The 17,712-nt window shown below is 36.5% G+C and overlaps 1 protein-coding gene across 4 annotated transcripts in view; it reads left to right on the forward strand.

Annotated features, from left to right (window-relative positions):
• Window positions 1-17,712, forward strand: part of crebrf (creb3 regulatory factor) — an 87,924-nt gene that overhangs the window by 60,345 nt on the left and 9,867 nt on the right. For 3 of the 4 annotated variants that reach the window (XM_063053553.1, XM_063053552.1, XM_063053554.1), the window contains 4 exons: window positions 400-597; window positions 2,383-2,572; window positions 10,545-10,618; window positions 15,729-15,851. In XM_063053553.1, the coding sequence (XP_062909623.1) occupies window positions 400-597; window positions 2,383-2,572; window positions 10,545-10,618; window positions 15,729-15,851 (585 nt within the window). Of the gene's footprint in view, window positions 1-399; window positions 598-2,382; window positions 2,573-5,990; window positions 6,062-10,544; window positions 10,619-15,728; window positions 15,852-17,712 lie in introns of those variants that run through there. The other variant, XR_010018652.1, reaches the window with a different exon arrangement.

The raw sequence follows: 17,712 nt of genomic DNA on the forward strand, positions 1-17,712 counted from the left end.
GGTGGTGATTCTGTGGACTTGATTGCCAAAGACAGCTGCGGAAGCCAAGTCATGTGAAGTGGAGGTTGACAGGTTCTTGATTAATAAAGGCATCAAAAGTTAGAGTGGGGAAGGCAGGAGAATGGGGTTGAGAATGGTAATAAATTAGCCATGGTGGAATGGCAGAGCAGAGTTGATGGGGCCCAATACCTAATTCTGCTCCTGTGGCTTATAGTCTTATGGTCTATTTAGATGATATTTCTGATCCTTTTTCTTCCTAAAAAAATAGTTTCATACTAAGCTCTTTTTAAACTCTCCTCTGTGTCTGTCTGTCCATTGACCTTAATATAATAATTTAATGTTTTATTGTAATAGTTTCAAAATGTCTTCAGTACTGTGAAGGTTTATTCTTGGCTGCAGGATATGAAAATGATGTGGCTGATGATGTGAAAGACACATTAACTGGCATTTCCAGAAAAAGGAGTAAAAGAAGATACTTCTGGGAGTACAGTGAACAACAGATACCACCACCTAAACAAGATCGAATGTTAAAGCCTTCCGAATGGGATAGAGATACATTGCCCAGTAATATGTATCAGAAAAATGGTTTACAACATGGTAAGCTGAAGGGTTAAAAGTTTTGTGACAGGTTATATTTATTAGAAGAAATCCCTTCAACCATTAGTGGAATGGAACTGATCAATAAGAGGTTTCAAGTTACTGGGCAAATAGCCAGAGACTGTGGCTGTTGATCCAGCAACACAAGCTCAAATCCTGCTTTGAAACCTGTAGAATTTAAGTTCAAATCATTTAATATATTTTGAATCCTCTCCACAAAATCCTAACACTGCCCTCTGACCTATGCCCCTGCCATCCCCACCTCCTAGCCAGCACCACTCCCCCCCCTCAACCCCTACTACCACTGCTTTTGGCCTCAATTTCCAATCTTTGCTTCTCTTTACGATCTCTCTCTTTTCCCAGCCAGCTTCTCAAGCTTGCTCTGCCATCCAATAAAATTGTGTCTAGTCTTGGCCTCAACACAACTTCCTTGCTTTCTTTCACTCCCTCCCTCTCTTTTCCCCATTCAATTTGACCCTTGACCCTGTTGTATTTCAACTGTCTTGTCAGTATCTGCCTTGAATATATCTATACCTCTGCAGCTTGCTGAGGTGGGGAATTCTAATGTTTCATGATCTTATTGGAGAAGTAGTAATCCACCTATAATGGAAACCACAAATTCTGAAACTGCTATAGTTCTAGATATCCCCACTGTAGATCCTTTCAGTATTCATCCTGTTATTCCTTATCAGAATCTTATATGATTCAATAAGATCACTTCTCTTCTGAACTCCAAACTATTTCCATTTTAGTAATACTTGAACCTAATGAAGTTTTCCTGCACAGATTCCTTCCTTAAATGTGAAGAGCAAACCTATACACAGTACTCTAGGGGTGGGCTCACCATCGGCCTATAATATTGCAGGAAAATTTCCCAGCTTCATTGCTCTTGCAATAAAGCCAGCAATTCATTAGTTTTCCTAATTATTAACTGTGCCTGCACATCAAACCTTTGGGCTTCATACTCTTGTAGCATTAGTATGCAGCATTTTTAAAATTTAATATTCAGTCTATCAGAATGTAATTTTAAGATTTTCCTTTATTCTTTCCCACTTGATATTCCATATGCATACTTACTGAACCCACCTACAGTAAAATTCTGTTCATCTGGGATCCGTTTACTCTTGAAATCCCAATGATTCAGAATTGGGTTCACTCATTAGATCAGAATGTGTGCAAGAGATCTGGAGTGAGGTCCAGATGTGTAGATGAAGCTGGGATCAGGATCAGGAATATAGAGAGTCAAAAATCCTGGTTGCTTTGACAAGCTGAAACTTATTGCTATTTTACTTTATGCTTGCTTTAAACTCATTGGATTCATGCTACATATTATACTTTTCAGGATGCGAAGAAAGTGAAATCAATGTGTGAATGAGTATTTATAGGAGTAGCATCCAGTAGTTCAGATTTCCAGCATCAGCTGTATTTCCTTTTTAAATCATAAAATCATAATTTATAATACACTTCACTTAAACTTTAGTTAGTGAAAGAACAAAGGAATTTGTGGATGAAAGAAAAATTTTGAAGTGTTTTGTCCTGCATAATACATTGTGATGTATTGTTAAATAATCATGGTTGTCAGTCTTTATCATTAGGCAGAAATATTTACAGCAGAAGCTAAACTCAATTCATTAAAAACTTCGGAATGCAAATTTGTGTTTCTCTGAAGCATGCTACACTTCAGTTGTCATGTCTTAAATTACTCGTGTTGTATTCATAGTCATTTAATTTCATAGCATTTTGGTCAACTGGATGAGCTAACAATTTGTGTTTTTGTCAAAATAGGAAAATATTTAGTGAAGAAATCTCGCAGAACTGATGTTGAAGATTTGACTCCAAATCCAAGAAAATTGCTACAGATTGGAAATGAGCTTAGAAAATTAAACAAGGTGATTAGTGATCTGACACCTGTAAGTGAACTACCATTAACTGCCAGACCAAGATCCAGAAAAGAGAAGAATAAACTGGCATCCAGGTAATAAAGAAGAATTCTTACCAACATTGTCAGTCTGGCGTGTAAACAGCTTTTTATAATTGGAAACAAAATTATTTCAACATTTTATTACTTGAGGGATTTTGATCTAATAAAAGTTTCTTGTACATTCTTGTTCCCTCAATTTAATTCTATTGAATTAATGGGTGAGTAGACCTCTAATTGATTCATATCCACCCATTACATACTTTATTTTTATGCAAAAAGAGATGAAATGCTGTAGTTTTAAGTACAGCTTTGACACATTTTCACTCTGCCTAATGCTAAATGAATCTACCTTCTCATCTGAAGGTTTAACATTTTGGGAAAAAATGATTTTATATTAATAAATGGGTTTTCAAACATAATGGAAAGATGAAACTCCATTGTTTTGTATTATCTTAATTGATTCCACTCCACATACGTATACCTAGGTGGCCTATCCAACTGGGAAATTTATTGGGACATGTGTCCCTTAGTAATTTAATATAGCCGTGTAATAATTGCACACTACAAGGGCACCTCCAGGTATCCATCTAGTTTTTTTTTCCCCTCTCCTGCCATTGACTCTTGTTTTATTATTGTTGCATCACAGAAGAAGTCTTCTCAATCAACATCTTGTTTTTATTGTCCCGATGCCCAAATTTCTTACCTTTGAAAGAATGTTCAATGTCTGCATTTTGTTTAGCTGAATTTAAAATTTTGTATCAGCTGAAGGAAGTTGCTTTCCATTGTCAACAAACCTACAGTATATGCTGTATCCATTGCTTTCCTCTTGATCCCACTGCAAACTCGTGTTTAGGTAGTAAGATATATTGAATCACAGTATCATCATTCATTCAAAAGGCAGACGTCTACCAAAGGAGCTCAGTCATTCATATTTATTACAGTCCAGATTTTCTCTCTCGTCTTCTGAGAAGAAAAGCAGGAATATAATATTAAAAAATGTTTCGAGGGAGAAGGCTGCTCCTAGGTCATTTAATTGTTTTGCATTACTCCTCAGGCTGTCTTTCTTCATTAAGCGAGGAAAAGGCCTGAATTAATAGGATGGAATACAGGAAAAATAAAACTTGATGTACCTTTTTTTTATCCTCTCCTTGTGATAAGGTCCATTGATCTATGAGAATTGCTATTATGTGGCTACTTCTGATCTTAGCCCTTATTAGAAAGCCTGAGGTCGAAAGTGTAGTTTTTCATTGACGTGGAGTTTATTTACTTATGTGCTGACTTATACTAACACATAAAAGCTTTGGAAATGCTAAGAATTTTCAAAGCCTTTAAATTTGAAGACAAATCTGCAGATAGATGACTGTGAAACAAATGTTCCAAAGGTCTGTTTTTATTGAACTGCTAAGGTATCATTATCCAAGGACATCTGCACCTTCATTTAGAAGAATGAAACCATAGTCTCCTGCAGTGTTTCTCATGAAATGATGCCAAAAACCTGACTCTTGTTTCTTGTAGTTTTGATTCAATCCAATTCAGAATGGGCAAAAGTGATTACAACAACAGCTGGAAACTCATTAGCTTGTTTTATGCTTTTATACTTAATAATGGTCATAAAAATAGTCATCAACATGAAGATATTTTGTATGACAACGTCATTTTATATTAAAATAAAGAAAATGAAAATTTTCTTATTTTTTCCTCATTTTTCATAACAGCAAATGTTCAAACTCATTGCTGATAACTGGAAATAGTTCCTACAAAAAGAAAGCTTGTGATTATTATTATGCTGTCCATTATTGAAGAAGTGTGCAGCAGTTTGCTGCAGAGATGCACTCTTTCAGAAAGTCCAATCGTAGATTACTACAGAAAACACTTTTGGTTTTGATTAAGAAGCACTTGTGGTATTTATAAACCTTTGGATCATCGTTATACTTTCAGCTTGCTGCTTGCCAGGGCAAGCACTGTATTTGAATTTTCTTGAGAGAACAAAATGGATGGGAAAGAGGTCCTTCTCCTGCCAATAACTTGGAATGATATTGATTTTCTTCATGCCAGAAAGATAAATTGTGAAGTTTGTTCCTTTTGTCATCCTCCTCCATTCTTCATTAAATAATAGGCATTGCATTAGACTTCTCTTGAAACTTTTCACACCCTGGGTTCTCTTGCCTGGGACTGAATCTTCTGGCTCCATATTAAAGTAGATTTCTTTTTACAGGAAAAAGTATATTCTAAAACCTGTTCCTCACCTGTTTATTGTTCAAACTGTAATCTGATGTGTCTGGACTTAAATCCCACCCAATCATGTAGAACATTTAGATCTTCCCATTAATTTACAAGGGCTTTATATAGGGATTTAACAAAAAGTGCTAATGCAACATCTTGAAATAAAGTAGAAGTAGAAGGGGTTGGTTCTGTGTTTGGATGGAGTGCAGGACACAGCAGTTTATTTTGACATGAAACAACTTGTGGCAGGCTACATGTCATTCAAGCATGTAATTTAAAGGTGCATGTAGCTAGGTCTAACAAGGATTTTATGACAATGTGGTTGGTGACTACTGAAATAACTGATGGAAAATCTAGAGTTGTACAGCATTAATAATGGTAATGGTACTGATGCTGTTAACACTTGAACCATCTGGGAAGAATAGTTGAGACCAATCCGGGGTTGGAGATTTTAAAATATTTCAAAATGCTCTTACAGGCATATCCAAATTTATTCTTTTGTGCTATCCTATAGGTGGCAATCAACTGAGCGTGGAAAAACTTTATGATTTCCTTAACATCATCCATTGACTGTCCCTACCACAAATCTTTGGTGAAAATGCACAAGAATACCATTGGATGATTTCAACATTTCAGAGTTAGCTTTGGCTCGCTGTTTTCTTTCTCAAGCACTTGATTATCTAGGCTTAAGGTGAAATGACTGTTATATCAACTTTATTTCTTTTCTTTGCCATTAGTAAGTGAACCAAAACCTATTTTTGATGACTTCCAAGGGACTTAACTTTGTCAGTGACAATTTTGCACAACTTCTTTTAGCATTTGCAGTCTGAGTGGGCTGTTATATATTATTTTTGATTCTTAGATTTTTTTTTTCTCATGATGAAGCCTGATGTTCATTTATATCCTGGAACTGCTGTATGCAAGACTTCAGCACAACTCCATGGAACTATCTGCATAGATTTCTCTATCTTTCATTACCAAGTGGAAAGTCATCCTTTGGAAAGCCGTTCCTTGAGTTTTGTACCAACATCAAGAGCCCAATCATTTGCTTGATCCAAACATGGAATCTTTGTGCTCTATAATCTGATGCAACCTAGCCCCTATTGAGCCAATGGCTATAGTAGATTAAAGCTTCTGTCAAAAGGACTTTGTTCCTAACTCTATTCTCTGCCAGGAGTGTTGGTGAACTTCACGCAGTAGTAGCGGAGGCACAGCCCTGTAATTTTTTTTATTATTTTTTTTCCCCCAGTTGAATAGGCTACCTACCCTTGGGATGTGGAGTGTACCTTTTCAGAAAATGATGACTACCTTATTCTAAAGGTGAGTAATGATCTTTATTCCAAGGAGATTTAGTTTTGAAGACAATATTTCTTAAACTACATTTCATTATGTTTTTGCATGAAATACCTGACTTGTATTAAATACATATTATTATAAACTTTTTTTTATTAAATAGTAACTGGTTTTGGTTGGCAGGACAGATGATCTGGAATCTGCTTTATTGAGAAACCAATGAGGAGACAAATGTTCAACCAACACTTCAAAATTGTAGCTTTCCTTAATGAATCAGACATGATTTTGCTTGCAGTCTAATCTGGTTTTGGTAGTGTTTAAAATTAAATGTAAATTGCATCTTAAACTGAAGCAGCAATCTTCTTCTTTACCACTCTCTATGCAGTTCTTTACCCTCAACACATTGACTCTTCTGTGGGGTTCTATGGGTGTTTTTGTGTCATCCTCGTTATTGAAGAAGTGAGAAAGGGAAATTTCTTCTTATCTATTTCCTTGTACAATCATGCTAGATAATGAAAAAGTTTGAATATCAATCCGATTTTCCACTTCCTGTAGAGAATATGGGAGAAAAAGATAGGTTAGTCAGCACCTTAAGTCCGCTTGCCTTACAATTATGTGAATTTCATTTATCTACCTTGCCTTTTTGACCTTTTCTAGAAGGGCAATCTTGAGCTTAATTGTTAATTATCATAGTATAAGAGTGTAACTTCCACCACCCATTTCCTTAAAGAAATATTTTTAACTTCTCTTCTGGCTGCCCTTGAATAGCAGAAAATAGTTTTTTTTAATCAAATTGTATCAATTCCTTTCAAAGCAATGAAACAGTAAAAGAGGAACAAAGAAGTTAAATTATTTAAAAACTTAAATAGAAATAATGAAATATTTATCTTGCATTTCAAAAAAGGAATGTTGGAACAGGGATATGGTCACAATGGAGTGGTCAGAAAAAGAAATTCACAGGCATTAACAACAGTGTTCAGTAGTTATCTGGCTTCATTATTTACCTGAGACATTGACTAGTGGACTTGAAACCATAAAATGAGATTAGAAATTGCACTTGAAATTAAATAGAGAGAAATAGTGAATGCAAGCTGTGTACAAATCTCCAGGACTGCTTGAAGTATATCTACATAGTCTAAGAATTTAGGTAAGAGACTGATATTATTATGCACATATAAAAAGTAAGGTGGTGGATAACTTCGGAGCCGTATGTTAGCAGGAATATAGGATATGTCCAGAAAATAAGAGAACGTATCTTCACACTGATAGTATGATAGAAATAGAATTCTGCCGTAGAAGAGGAAACCTAGTACAAACCAGTACTTAATATTAAACAACCATTGTTTGACCAGTGTCAGTTGGATTATTTAAAAAGTAACATAAAATAGCCAAGAGTCAATGTTTTATGCCAAGACTCTTCATCAGGAATCAGGACTGGAAAGGAAGGTGTAGAAGCCAGAATAAAAAAGTATGTAGGGTGGGTTGGTGGTGGTAAAGAGAGGAAGGAGTACCTGCTAGCTTGTACTCCTTCCCCTCCCTGCACCACCTTTTTCTGGTTTCTGCTCTGTTCCATTCCAATACTGATGAAGGGCCTCAGCCCGAAATGTCAACTGTTTATTCCCCCCCGCCCATATAGATACTGCCTGTAATATTTTGGGTGTGTTGCTCAAGATTCTGAGCGTCTGCAGAATCTCTTGTGTTTATAGATAATAGCAGTGCAGCAGTTATGACATTTCTATGTAGATTTATAAAAGAACTTCTATAAAGTGTAGCATAATAGACCAAAGAATAGGGTACAATAATGTGTACAGAGGTGTCAATAAAAATAATGTATCCAGCTGGCTAAAAGATAGTGAGCAGAAAGTAAAGTGCAAAAGTGCAGGAAATGGGAGGTGTGAATCTAATAAGAATCAGCTCTTGATTGTTCAAAATTTATATTAATTATTTAGATCTTAGATTCAAAAGCATTTTTAAATTTGTTGAACATTCTCAATTGGGAGAACGTCACAGTGGTAAGGGCTGCAAAAAGAAGGCAATATCGAACTTCAAGAATGAGTATATAAATGACTAATTGAATTTAGTGTAATATGAAGAATGGCCTTTTGTTTTTTCTTAAATCACAGAGATTAAGTATTTTTTAGACAATAATGGGAAGATAAATGGGATAGGGGACCATGGGAGTTGGGAGTTGGAAGTAGAAATCCATAAAATCAAACCTTGAATATTTTACACTTAGCATCAGTGGAGAGTTCAAGTTGATATATTATCTAAGGCATTTAGAAGCATTAAGATTTAGAAGAAATTATACTTTCAGGAAATGAAGAAGATTGGCCTACACAATACGTAGCAGATAGTTCTATTTTGGTCTATTTTTTTTTTAATGGTTTAAAGGCACTGGACAAGGTCCATACAAGGTTTATAAGAATACTGGAATGTGAAGTGAAGTTAAACCTTCCAGTCAATGAACAGATCGGCCCCCATATAAAACCAGGGTTAAAGAACGATTTATGAGAGAACTTTAAAATTCTGAGTGAATAGAGTAGGTAAATCAGTTTTTTTCATTAAAGATCTATCAGTAATATATTGATTCAAGTTAATTAATACAAAAAGAAATAGCATTAGAAATTCAGAAAAAATGTCTTCATATTGAAAGTGATGAAATGTGAATCTCATGAATTCAGAGATTATTTCAGGGGAATTTAGGTAAGTTTATGTTGAAGAAAAGGTTAGAGGATTAAGTTATCAGAGCCTGAACAGTTAGGCTGAGCAGCCCATTTCTTTAGTGAATATGTTTATAAAATGCTGACCTGATGATCTTTATAGCCTTTTGAAGCAATAAAAACATTGTGAGGGAGTTGGTAGTCTTTTACAGAGGCAGTTCATCTTTCCAAAATGCTGCTCCTAGAGTACTAGAGACCAGCTGTAGCGATATGTTCATTACATTCCAAGCTCTAGATTCATGAGAGATTTGATTTTCTTTTTTATCTGACTACTTTTAAATAATATGATTGCATGGATAGGTAAATCTCAGAAAAAAATGCTCGGTTTTGTCCAAAAATAGTTAAATTTGGCCATGCAATTAATTGTTGCTTTATTTTTATTATCATTAAATGTAGTGAATAACTGAGGTCCTAAAGCAGTTACTAGTTGGACACAGCTGGTCACTTTTCAAATTCTAGTACATACCCATTTTTCAAACTAAGTACTGTATCTCCTAACTAATCTACAAAAAGACCATTAATTTAGCTGTAATTACATTTTTTTTCCTGAATATCTTGTGTGAAATCTCATCAAATTCCTTCTGAAAATCCATATAGGCTAAACCATAGAAAAATCCTACTTTTGTTACACTTTCTAAATAGTATTAAGCATAAATGACATTTTAAAAATTAGCATTTCCTCCAAATATGGCAAAGAGAAAATAATTTAGCTGTGATCCTGGCCACGTGCCACTGCTATCATTGACTTAACTTGCAAAATCCTTAACAAATAAGTAGTTCAAAAATAAATATTCTCCCTCTCCCTCCCCCTCTCTCTCCCCCCTCTCCCTCACCCTCCCTCCACTTTAATAGATGCACCTGTACACCTCGTTAATGCAAGTATCTAGTCAGCCAATTATGTGGCAGCCACTCGCTGCATAAAAGCGTGCAGACATGGTCAAGAGGCTCAGTTGTTCAGACCAAACACCAGAATGGATATTTGGTTAGAAATGTGAACTAAATTACTTTAACAATGGAATTATCGTTGATGTCTGATGGGGTTATTTCAGAAACTGCTGATCTCCTGAGATTTTCACATATATAGAGTTTACAAAAAATTGTATGATAAAAAGAAAAACATACAGTGAGCAGTGGATCTTTTGGCAGAACTGCTGATAACGAGAGAGATCAGAGGAGAATGGTCAGACTGGTTCAAGCTGACAGAAAGGCGACTAGCTCAAATAACCACATGTTACAACAGTGGTGTGCAGAAGAGCATCTCTGAATGCACAGTAGTGTAGATTTATCATTTTCTTTGTTTTCTGAAGAATAAAGTTTATATATTGTAATGTCATTGATTTATCCTTTAAAAAGGATTTGTCAAGTGCAGACTTTTTTTTCCTGTGCTCAAGTTTTGTGTGGAAAGAGAAATCACAGTTTCCTTTCCAATGAGAGCAAACAACTTTCCATACTTTTGAGCAATGATTTGGTTTCCTCTCCTGTATAATATATTTCACTGTTAAAAGTTATAGAACAAGTTAAGCATTGGGGAAGTGCAAGATTCTGACACACATTTATTCCAATATAACAAACCTGGCATTGAAACAAGGTTTATTGTACTTTTACAAAACATTTTGATTCTTGTTGAGTAACAAAGCATTAATGAAAAAGGAAAATGTTAAATGAATTGCTAGTTGTTAGAATTTTTCTTTTCATTGCAGTAAGTTTATATTTAGCATAACTATTTTAGTAATAATAGTAATAACTGTTTCAAAGTAAGCATTTCCTGATTTGTATATTTTTATTTGCAGGGCTTGTCGTCTAAAGAAAAAGGCTCAATATGAAGCTAATAAAGTAAAGCTGTGGGGTCTCAACACAGAATATGGTAAGATACAACCTTATTTAATTTAATTTGGATAAATTGTTTGTTCAAGCTGTGATAGATCAATTTTTTTCACCCTTTTAATGCTACAGTATTTAATAAACATTGATTTCATTATGCCTCTTTCTGGCTGAATAATTCTTTAATATATTAGTATTTGTTTTAGTTAATAGCATCAGATTTCCAGTGTACTGAAACTGGTGTCAATGCAGTAGGGATCTGTGTGGGCATGTGGCCAAGTGGTTGAAGCGTGCGTCTAGTGATTTGAAGGTCGTGAGTTCGAGCCCCAGCCGAGAAAGCGTGTTGTGTCCTTGAGCAAGGCACTTAACCAAACAGTGCTCTGTGACGACACTGGTGCCAAGTTGTATGGGCCCTAATGCACTTCCTTTGGACAACATTGGTGTCATGGAGAGGGGAGAATTGCAGTATGGGCAACTGCCGGTCTTCCATGCAACCTTGCCCAGGCCTGCGCCCTGGAAACTTTCCAAGGCACAAATCTATGATCTCATGAGACTAACGGATGCCTATAATTTCAGTATATAGTTAAGGAACCTCATATTTGTGGAACTATGCAACACTTCAAATTCCAGTTTTAAATTGATAATATTTAAAACTGGACTTTGAAGTGTTGTAAAGTTTGAACATCTGTTCCTCCAGAAAAAAGAAAAAAAGTAAAGTTCTTGTTGGACCTTTCCCTGCAATATTAATGATTGCACTATCTCCTTCAAATGAAGGAGAATGGAGGTGACATTATAGAAACGTTTAAGATTATGAGAGACATAGATAAGGTGGATAACAGTCTTTTCCCCAGGGTACTACTACTACATCGACTCAGGACTAGGGGGCCAGTGTTGGGCAATAAGGTTTAAGGAAACATTAATGCATAACATTTCCCCAGGGTAGGGAATCCAAAACTAGGGGGTTATAGGTTTAGGTTAAGGGGAAAGATATAAAAAGAACTTAAGGGAAACTTTTACATACAGAAGGTGTTCAATATATAGAAGGATCTGCCAAAAGTAGTGGCAGGTACAGTGGTAACATCTTAAGAAGCACTTGGAGAAGTACATGGAAGGCAGAGCGCAGATGGATATGTGCCGAATGTAGGAAAGTGGGTTGGCACCATGGTTGGCATAGACACATGAGGTCAAAGGGCCTGAACCCATGCTGTATTACTCTATGACTCGAGTACCTAGGTTTACAGGGCTGATGGGTTCCTCTGCCAACCTGCTACCCCTGCTGCATCACACTGCTGTACGATAATAAAAGTTCATGGTGAGATGCTAGAAAACAAGGAATGCTTCCTGTAGCTTGGGATCAGGTGTGACATAATGAAATTCGCCACCGGCATCTGTGTGGCAGCATGGTAGTAGGTGCCTTCAGAAAAAGAGTATTTGATTAAGACTGCTGACCATGTGGTCTGCTGGACAATAGTGATCCCTGCCTTTCTATTTGCTTCTAATAATAGATCACCCACCCACAACAAGTATTTCAAGACAATGGAAAAATACCACTAATTCTTAGTAAAATCTTCCAAATTGACTGAAACATCCAAACATTAACATCTCCTAGAACGACATCCTCAGCATTGAAGTCCTTGTTACTCTGTCAGCTACATTGGGCCAACAAGCCTATTGCACGAGACTTCCAAAAGGGACATTCATTCTCCTCCCATGGACTAATTAATGGTCAGGAAAAAGTTTAAAGGATGTGTTCAGAGCTTCCATGAAAAAAATGCAATATTCCCAACTCCCAAGAATTGGGATGGTATTGAGAAGCTCAAGTCCATGCAATGGGAGCACTTGCAAGCCATGAATTAGCAAATGGAGGGATGCTACACTTTATAAGCTCCTGCCCATCCACTTTGGGCCTCCAACTCCATCTGTTGAAGAATACGATTCTCACATTGGCTTCATTAGCCTTATGGGATTTGGAGTCATGCTCAGTCTCATGGGATCACCTAAGAAGAAGGAGAAGATGATATTTACAATCATGTTAGTGACCATGTACCTTCTGAAATGATGCTGGAATGTTTCTGGTGCAAAATGTGGAATCTATTTTAAATTTTGTTTCAACTAATAGCTTCAGCATTGCATATTTGACACATTTCTAAGATATATGTATTGCATATGCAAGAGCAACCATAATAAGTTAGCTTCATTCCTCAGTATGTTTTTCAACTTGTATGTTTTTCCAGTTAGGGGAATCAGTCATTCAGCATCTACCTTGTCAGTTTTGTCAATATACTTCATCTGAACTCCAGTATTATAGCCCAGTCTCACTCATTTACTAATAATTCCCAGAATCATTCCAATGAATAAATATAGAAAATGCTGAGAATACTCACTAGGTTTCTGTGAAAGGAGAAACAAAGTAAACATACCAGTTTGAATGATGTTCAACCTACAATTGCTATGGTTTTCAGTTCTATAAGTTAATTATTAGCTGGATTGGTAATTAGAAAATGTGACCTAATATGAATAGGCTAGAATCAAAAAACAGGCTGTATATTTGCCAGTGACAATTTCAACCTAATTGCTTTGGGAAGTGGAAAACATGGTGAAGCAATAAAGAGATAAGATGGGAGCTTGAAACAAATGTTGAGTCAGAATATTAACTTTTATCTTGGATCCAGCAAGAAATAACATTCATTGAATAATGAATAAACTTTCATTGGGTGGTTTAATGAGATGAATGCAGTACACAAAAATTTCTAGCAAAATGACCATAATCTTTGCCATGACAAGTGAAAGAAGATCTTGTCATTAATTCTGTATCTGGGAGCATGTTGCAACTTTCCATGTATGCAGCCAGAGCGAAGTAATACACTTTATTAATATACTTAACTAAGACTCCCACAATTTGGAGTCTGATTTAAAAGTTGCTAGTGGTGTTTGTATATACTGCATGTTCCCCAGAGCTCAGGAACTCCAGCAGTGAAATGGAGGTATAGGCTGCTGACTCAAAGAAGAAGGCTTTTACAGTATTTCTTGTGAGCCAGGAAAAGCAAGAGTGATTTCTGCTGATGCTTCACCTCAGTGATGTGGTTATTTTCCAGCTGTTCTTTTCCATTCACGAACACCAAACCTCTGAAACTCATATTTTTAAAGTATTCACTCTATTGCAACGATCAACTTACCAAATCGTAAACTTTGATACCACGATGGAATGGTGCACAAGCACTTCTTTGTGTTCTGCGCTTTGGAGGACTTCCCTTACAACGTCCTTCACTCTTCCTGAGTAAATATCAGGATCTTTGTTTGATGTGAAAAAGTAGGCAACATTAGTAAAATTCCATTAACCTGTCATTTCCTTTCCATGATAATATTAAAACCATTATGACTGGACCAAATAGAAATGTAACTCTTTATTGAAAAGCAGAAAATATGGTTAAAGATCACTGGCCCAGAATGTTACCTGTTTCTCTACCCACAGACACTGACTACCTGTTGAAAATATACAATATTTTCTGTTTTCATTGAAGTTTTACTATGTGAACTAACTAAATGTACTGGTCATGAGATTTGCTGTTATTTTCCATCACTAAAAGTCATTTTGACAAAGATTTGAACGTGCTTAAGATGGGGTACAATTTGTCAATGTTAAAAAATATATTGTTTTTGTTTCTGGTGCTCATTTACCAGTCCATTATTAGGGATGAGTTTTTGGGATACATTGAGACACATGATAAAATAGGCAAAAGTTAGCTTGGTTTCCTTAAGGGTGAATCTTCCCGAACAAATTTGTTTGAATTCTTTGAGGAAGTAATAGGCAAGATAGACTAAGGAGAGTCAGTTGATGTTGTTTACTTGGATTTTCAGAAGTTCTTTGACAAAGTGATGTACATGAGACTGCAAAACAAGGTAAGAGCCCAAGGTATTACAGGAATGATACTAGCATGGATAAAAGACTGACTGGCTTGTAGGAGGCAGAGTAAGAATACAGGGGGTCTTTTGTGGTTGTCTGCCAGTGACTTGTGTTCCACAATGATCAGTGTTGGGACCGCTTCTTTTGACATTATATGTCAGCAATTTGGATGACAGAATTGATGCCTTTGTGGCCAGGTTTGTGTATGGTACAAAGAAAGGTAGAGAGGCAGGTAACGTTGAGGAAGTCTGCAGAATGACTTGGACTGATTGGGAGAATGGGCAAAGAAGTGGCAGATAGACTATAGTATAGGGAAGTGTAAGGTCATGCACTGGGGCAGAAGGAATAAATATGTAGACTATTTTTTAAATGGGGAGAAATTCCAGAAATCAGAGGTGCAGAGAGACCTGGGAGTCCTCGTGCAGGATTCCCTAAAGGTTAACTTGCAGATTAAGTTGGTGGTAAGGAAGGCAAATGCAATATTAACATTAATTTCAAGAAGACTAGAATATAAAAGCAAGGATGTAATGCTAAGGCTTTATAAAGTATTGATCAGACCACACTTGGGGTATTGTGAGCAGCCTTTGTCACCATATCTGGCATTGAAGAGGATCCTGAGGAGGTTCACAAGAATGATCCAGGAAATGAAAGAGTTAATGTATGAGGAATGTTTGATGGCTCTGGGCTTGTAGTCACTAGAGTTTAGAAGAACTGGGGGGAGTGGTGTGGAGGATCCCATTGAAACTATCAGATATTGAAAGGCTTAGATAGAGTGCACATGGAGAGGATAATTCCTATTTGGGGGGGGGGAGTTCAGGTCCAGGGCAACAACCTCAGAATGGGGGATGTTCTTTTAGAACAGAGATGAAGAGGAATTTCTTTAGTCAGATGATTGTGATTATGTGGAATTCATTGCCACTGACAGCTGTGGAAGCCAGGTTATTGTGTATATTTAAAGCAGGGATTGATGGGCTCTTGATTAGTAAGGACGTCAAAGGTTACAGGGAAAAGATAGGAGACTGGGGTAGAGAGGGATAATAAATCAACCGTGATGGAATGGCGGAGAAGACTGGATGGGCTGAATGATTTAATTCTACTGCTCTATCTTCTGGTCTTTCCCCTTATATTTACCAATTTTATTATTTTGATTTGCCCTATGTAGAAATGACGCCAGGCACTTTAAAACTATTGATATTTATTTTTATACACAATGGATTTTCTAACTTCCTGATAATCTTTTTCTTCGTAGATCATCTGCTTTATGTAATTAACTCAATCAAACAGGAAATTGTAAGTCGAGTACAGAGTCAGGGCGAAAAGGAAAGCACCGGCATGCTAGAAAAGCTTGAAAATCTCTTAAATAAAACACTTGGTAAGAAATTATATTAAATCCTGTTTTACTTTTCAATCTTTGCTGTATCAACCTCCATTTCCCCTGAGTAGCTTAATATGAATTGGTGACTTTGGTAGGATGCATTGCAATGATTTCAATAGTCTTTAAGTATCTTTTTTAAAGCTTGAAAAATGCTAATCAGAATTAAAACAACAGTAAGTTATGCTCACCTTAAAAATTTTTATGTGGTAGAATGTTCTGAAGGTTATGCAATACACTTTGAGGCAAATAATCCCTCTTTAGATATGTATATATTTGTAATTTTTATTGGAATATTTGTTAATTTTTGCAAAAGTGCTGGAATGAGTAACTATAGAGAAAGTGTAACAAAGAATTTTATGTCCTGAATTGTCAAATAGTTTTCTAATTTTAAATTTATCTACATAACTTGTTTGTTTATTTTATTTTTATTTTTTTATTTTCTTTATTTCCATTGAACTTTTCTGAACAGGTAGGTACCATACAGGAAAAAACTGCATTTTTAGCAATGGGTCCCTGATATGGTTTTTTTTTAACTAACTTTTTCCTTCTGTTGCCTAAGCTTTTCACGAACTGCAGGACTCAGTTTATGGTTTCTTATTAGTGTTGATCTTGCTCCTAATGTCAAGAAGTGTATAAAACTACCGACCTAATGGAAACTGAGTATCCTTTTGTTGTGAAGTATTTTTAAATATAGAAGTATTTTCTTGGTTGATGATGCCAAATTGTTATCTGGTAGCAGCTTTGCTTTCTACTCTGCTTAAAACAAAATTGAACTGAATTTTGGAAATGGAATGTGAGACAGCTGTAACATGTTCAGTACTGCTGGCTAGGGATGAATTTATGCAGACTAATCTACATTCATTTTTGTCTGCATTCAAATAACCAAAATCAGAGTGTGACAGATCACAATAATTGACTAACTAATATACAGTCATGAGTTCATTCTCAAATATGGTGTTAATCATCTTTTATGATTTTTGAGGTTCCACAAGGATCTAACTAGGTTAGAACATAGAATAGTACAGCACAGTACAGGCCCTTCGGCCCACCCTTAAACCCTGCCTCTCATATAACCCCCCACCTTAAATTCCTCCATATACCTGTTTAGTAGTCTCTTAAACTTCACTAGTGTATCTGCCTCCACCACTAACTCAGGCAGTGCATTCCACGCACCAACCACTTTCTGAGTGAAAAACCTTCCTCTAATATCCCCCTTGAACTTCCCACCCCTTACCTTAAAGCCGTGTCCTCTTGCATTGGGCAGTGCTGCCCTGGGGAAGAGGCGCTGGCTGTCCACTCTATCTATTCCTCTTACTAACTTGTACACCTCTATCATGTCTCCTCTCATCCTCCTTCTCTCCAAAGAATAAAGCCCTAGCTCCCTTAATCTCTGATCATAATATATACTTTGTAAACCAGGCAGCATCCTGGTAAATCTGCTCTGTACCCTTTCTAATGCTTCCACATCCTTCCTATAGTGAGGTGACCAGAACTGGACACAGTACTCCAAGTGTGGCCTAACCAGCGTTTTATAGAGCTGCTTCATTACCTCGCCACTCTTAAACTCTATCCCTCGACTTATAAAAGCTAACACCTCATAAGCTTTCTTAACTACCCTATCTACCTGTGAGGCAACTTTCAGGGATCTGTGGACATGTACCCCCAGATCCCTCTGCTCCTCCACACTACCAAGTATCCTGCCATTTACTTTGTACTCTGCCTTGGAGTTTGTCCTTCCAAAGTGTACCATCTCACACTTCTCCGGGTTGAACGCCATCTGCCACTTCTCAGCCCACTTCTGCATCCTATCAATGTCTCTGCAATCTTCGACAATCCCCTACACTATCTACAACACCAC

The sequence above is a fragment of the Mobula hypostoma genome, chromosome 7, assembly GCF_963921235.1.
Source record: "Mobula hypostoma chromosome 7, sMobHyp1.1, whole genome shotgun sequence".
Taxonomy (NCBI): domain Eukaryota; kingdom Metazoa; phylum Chordata; class Chondrichthyes; order Myliobatiformes; family Myliobatidae; genus Mobula; species Mobula hypostoma.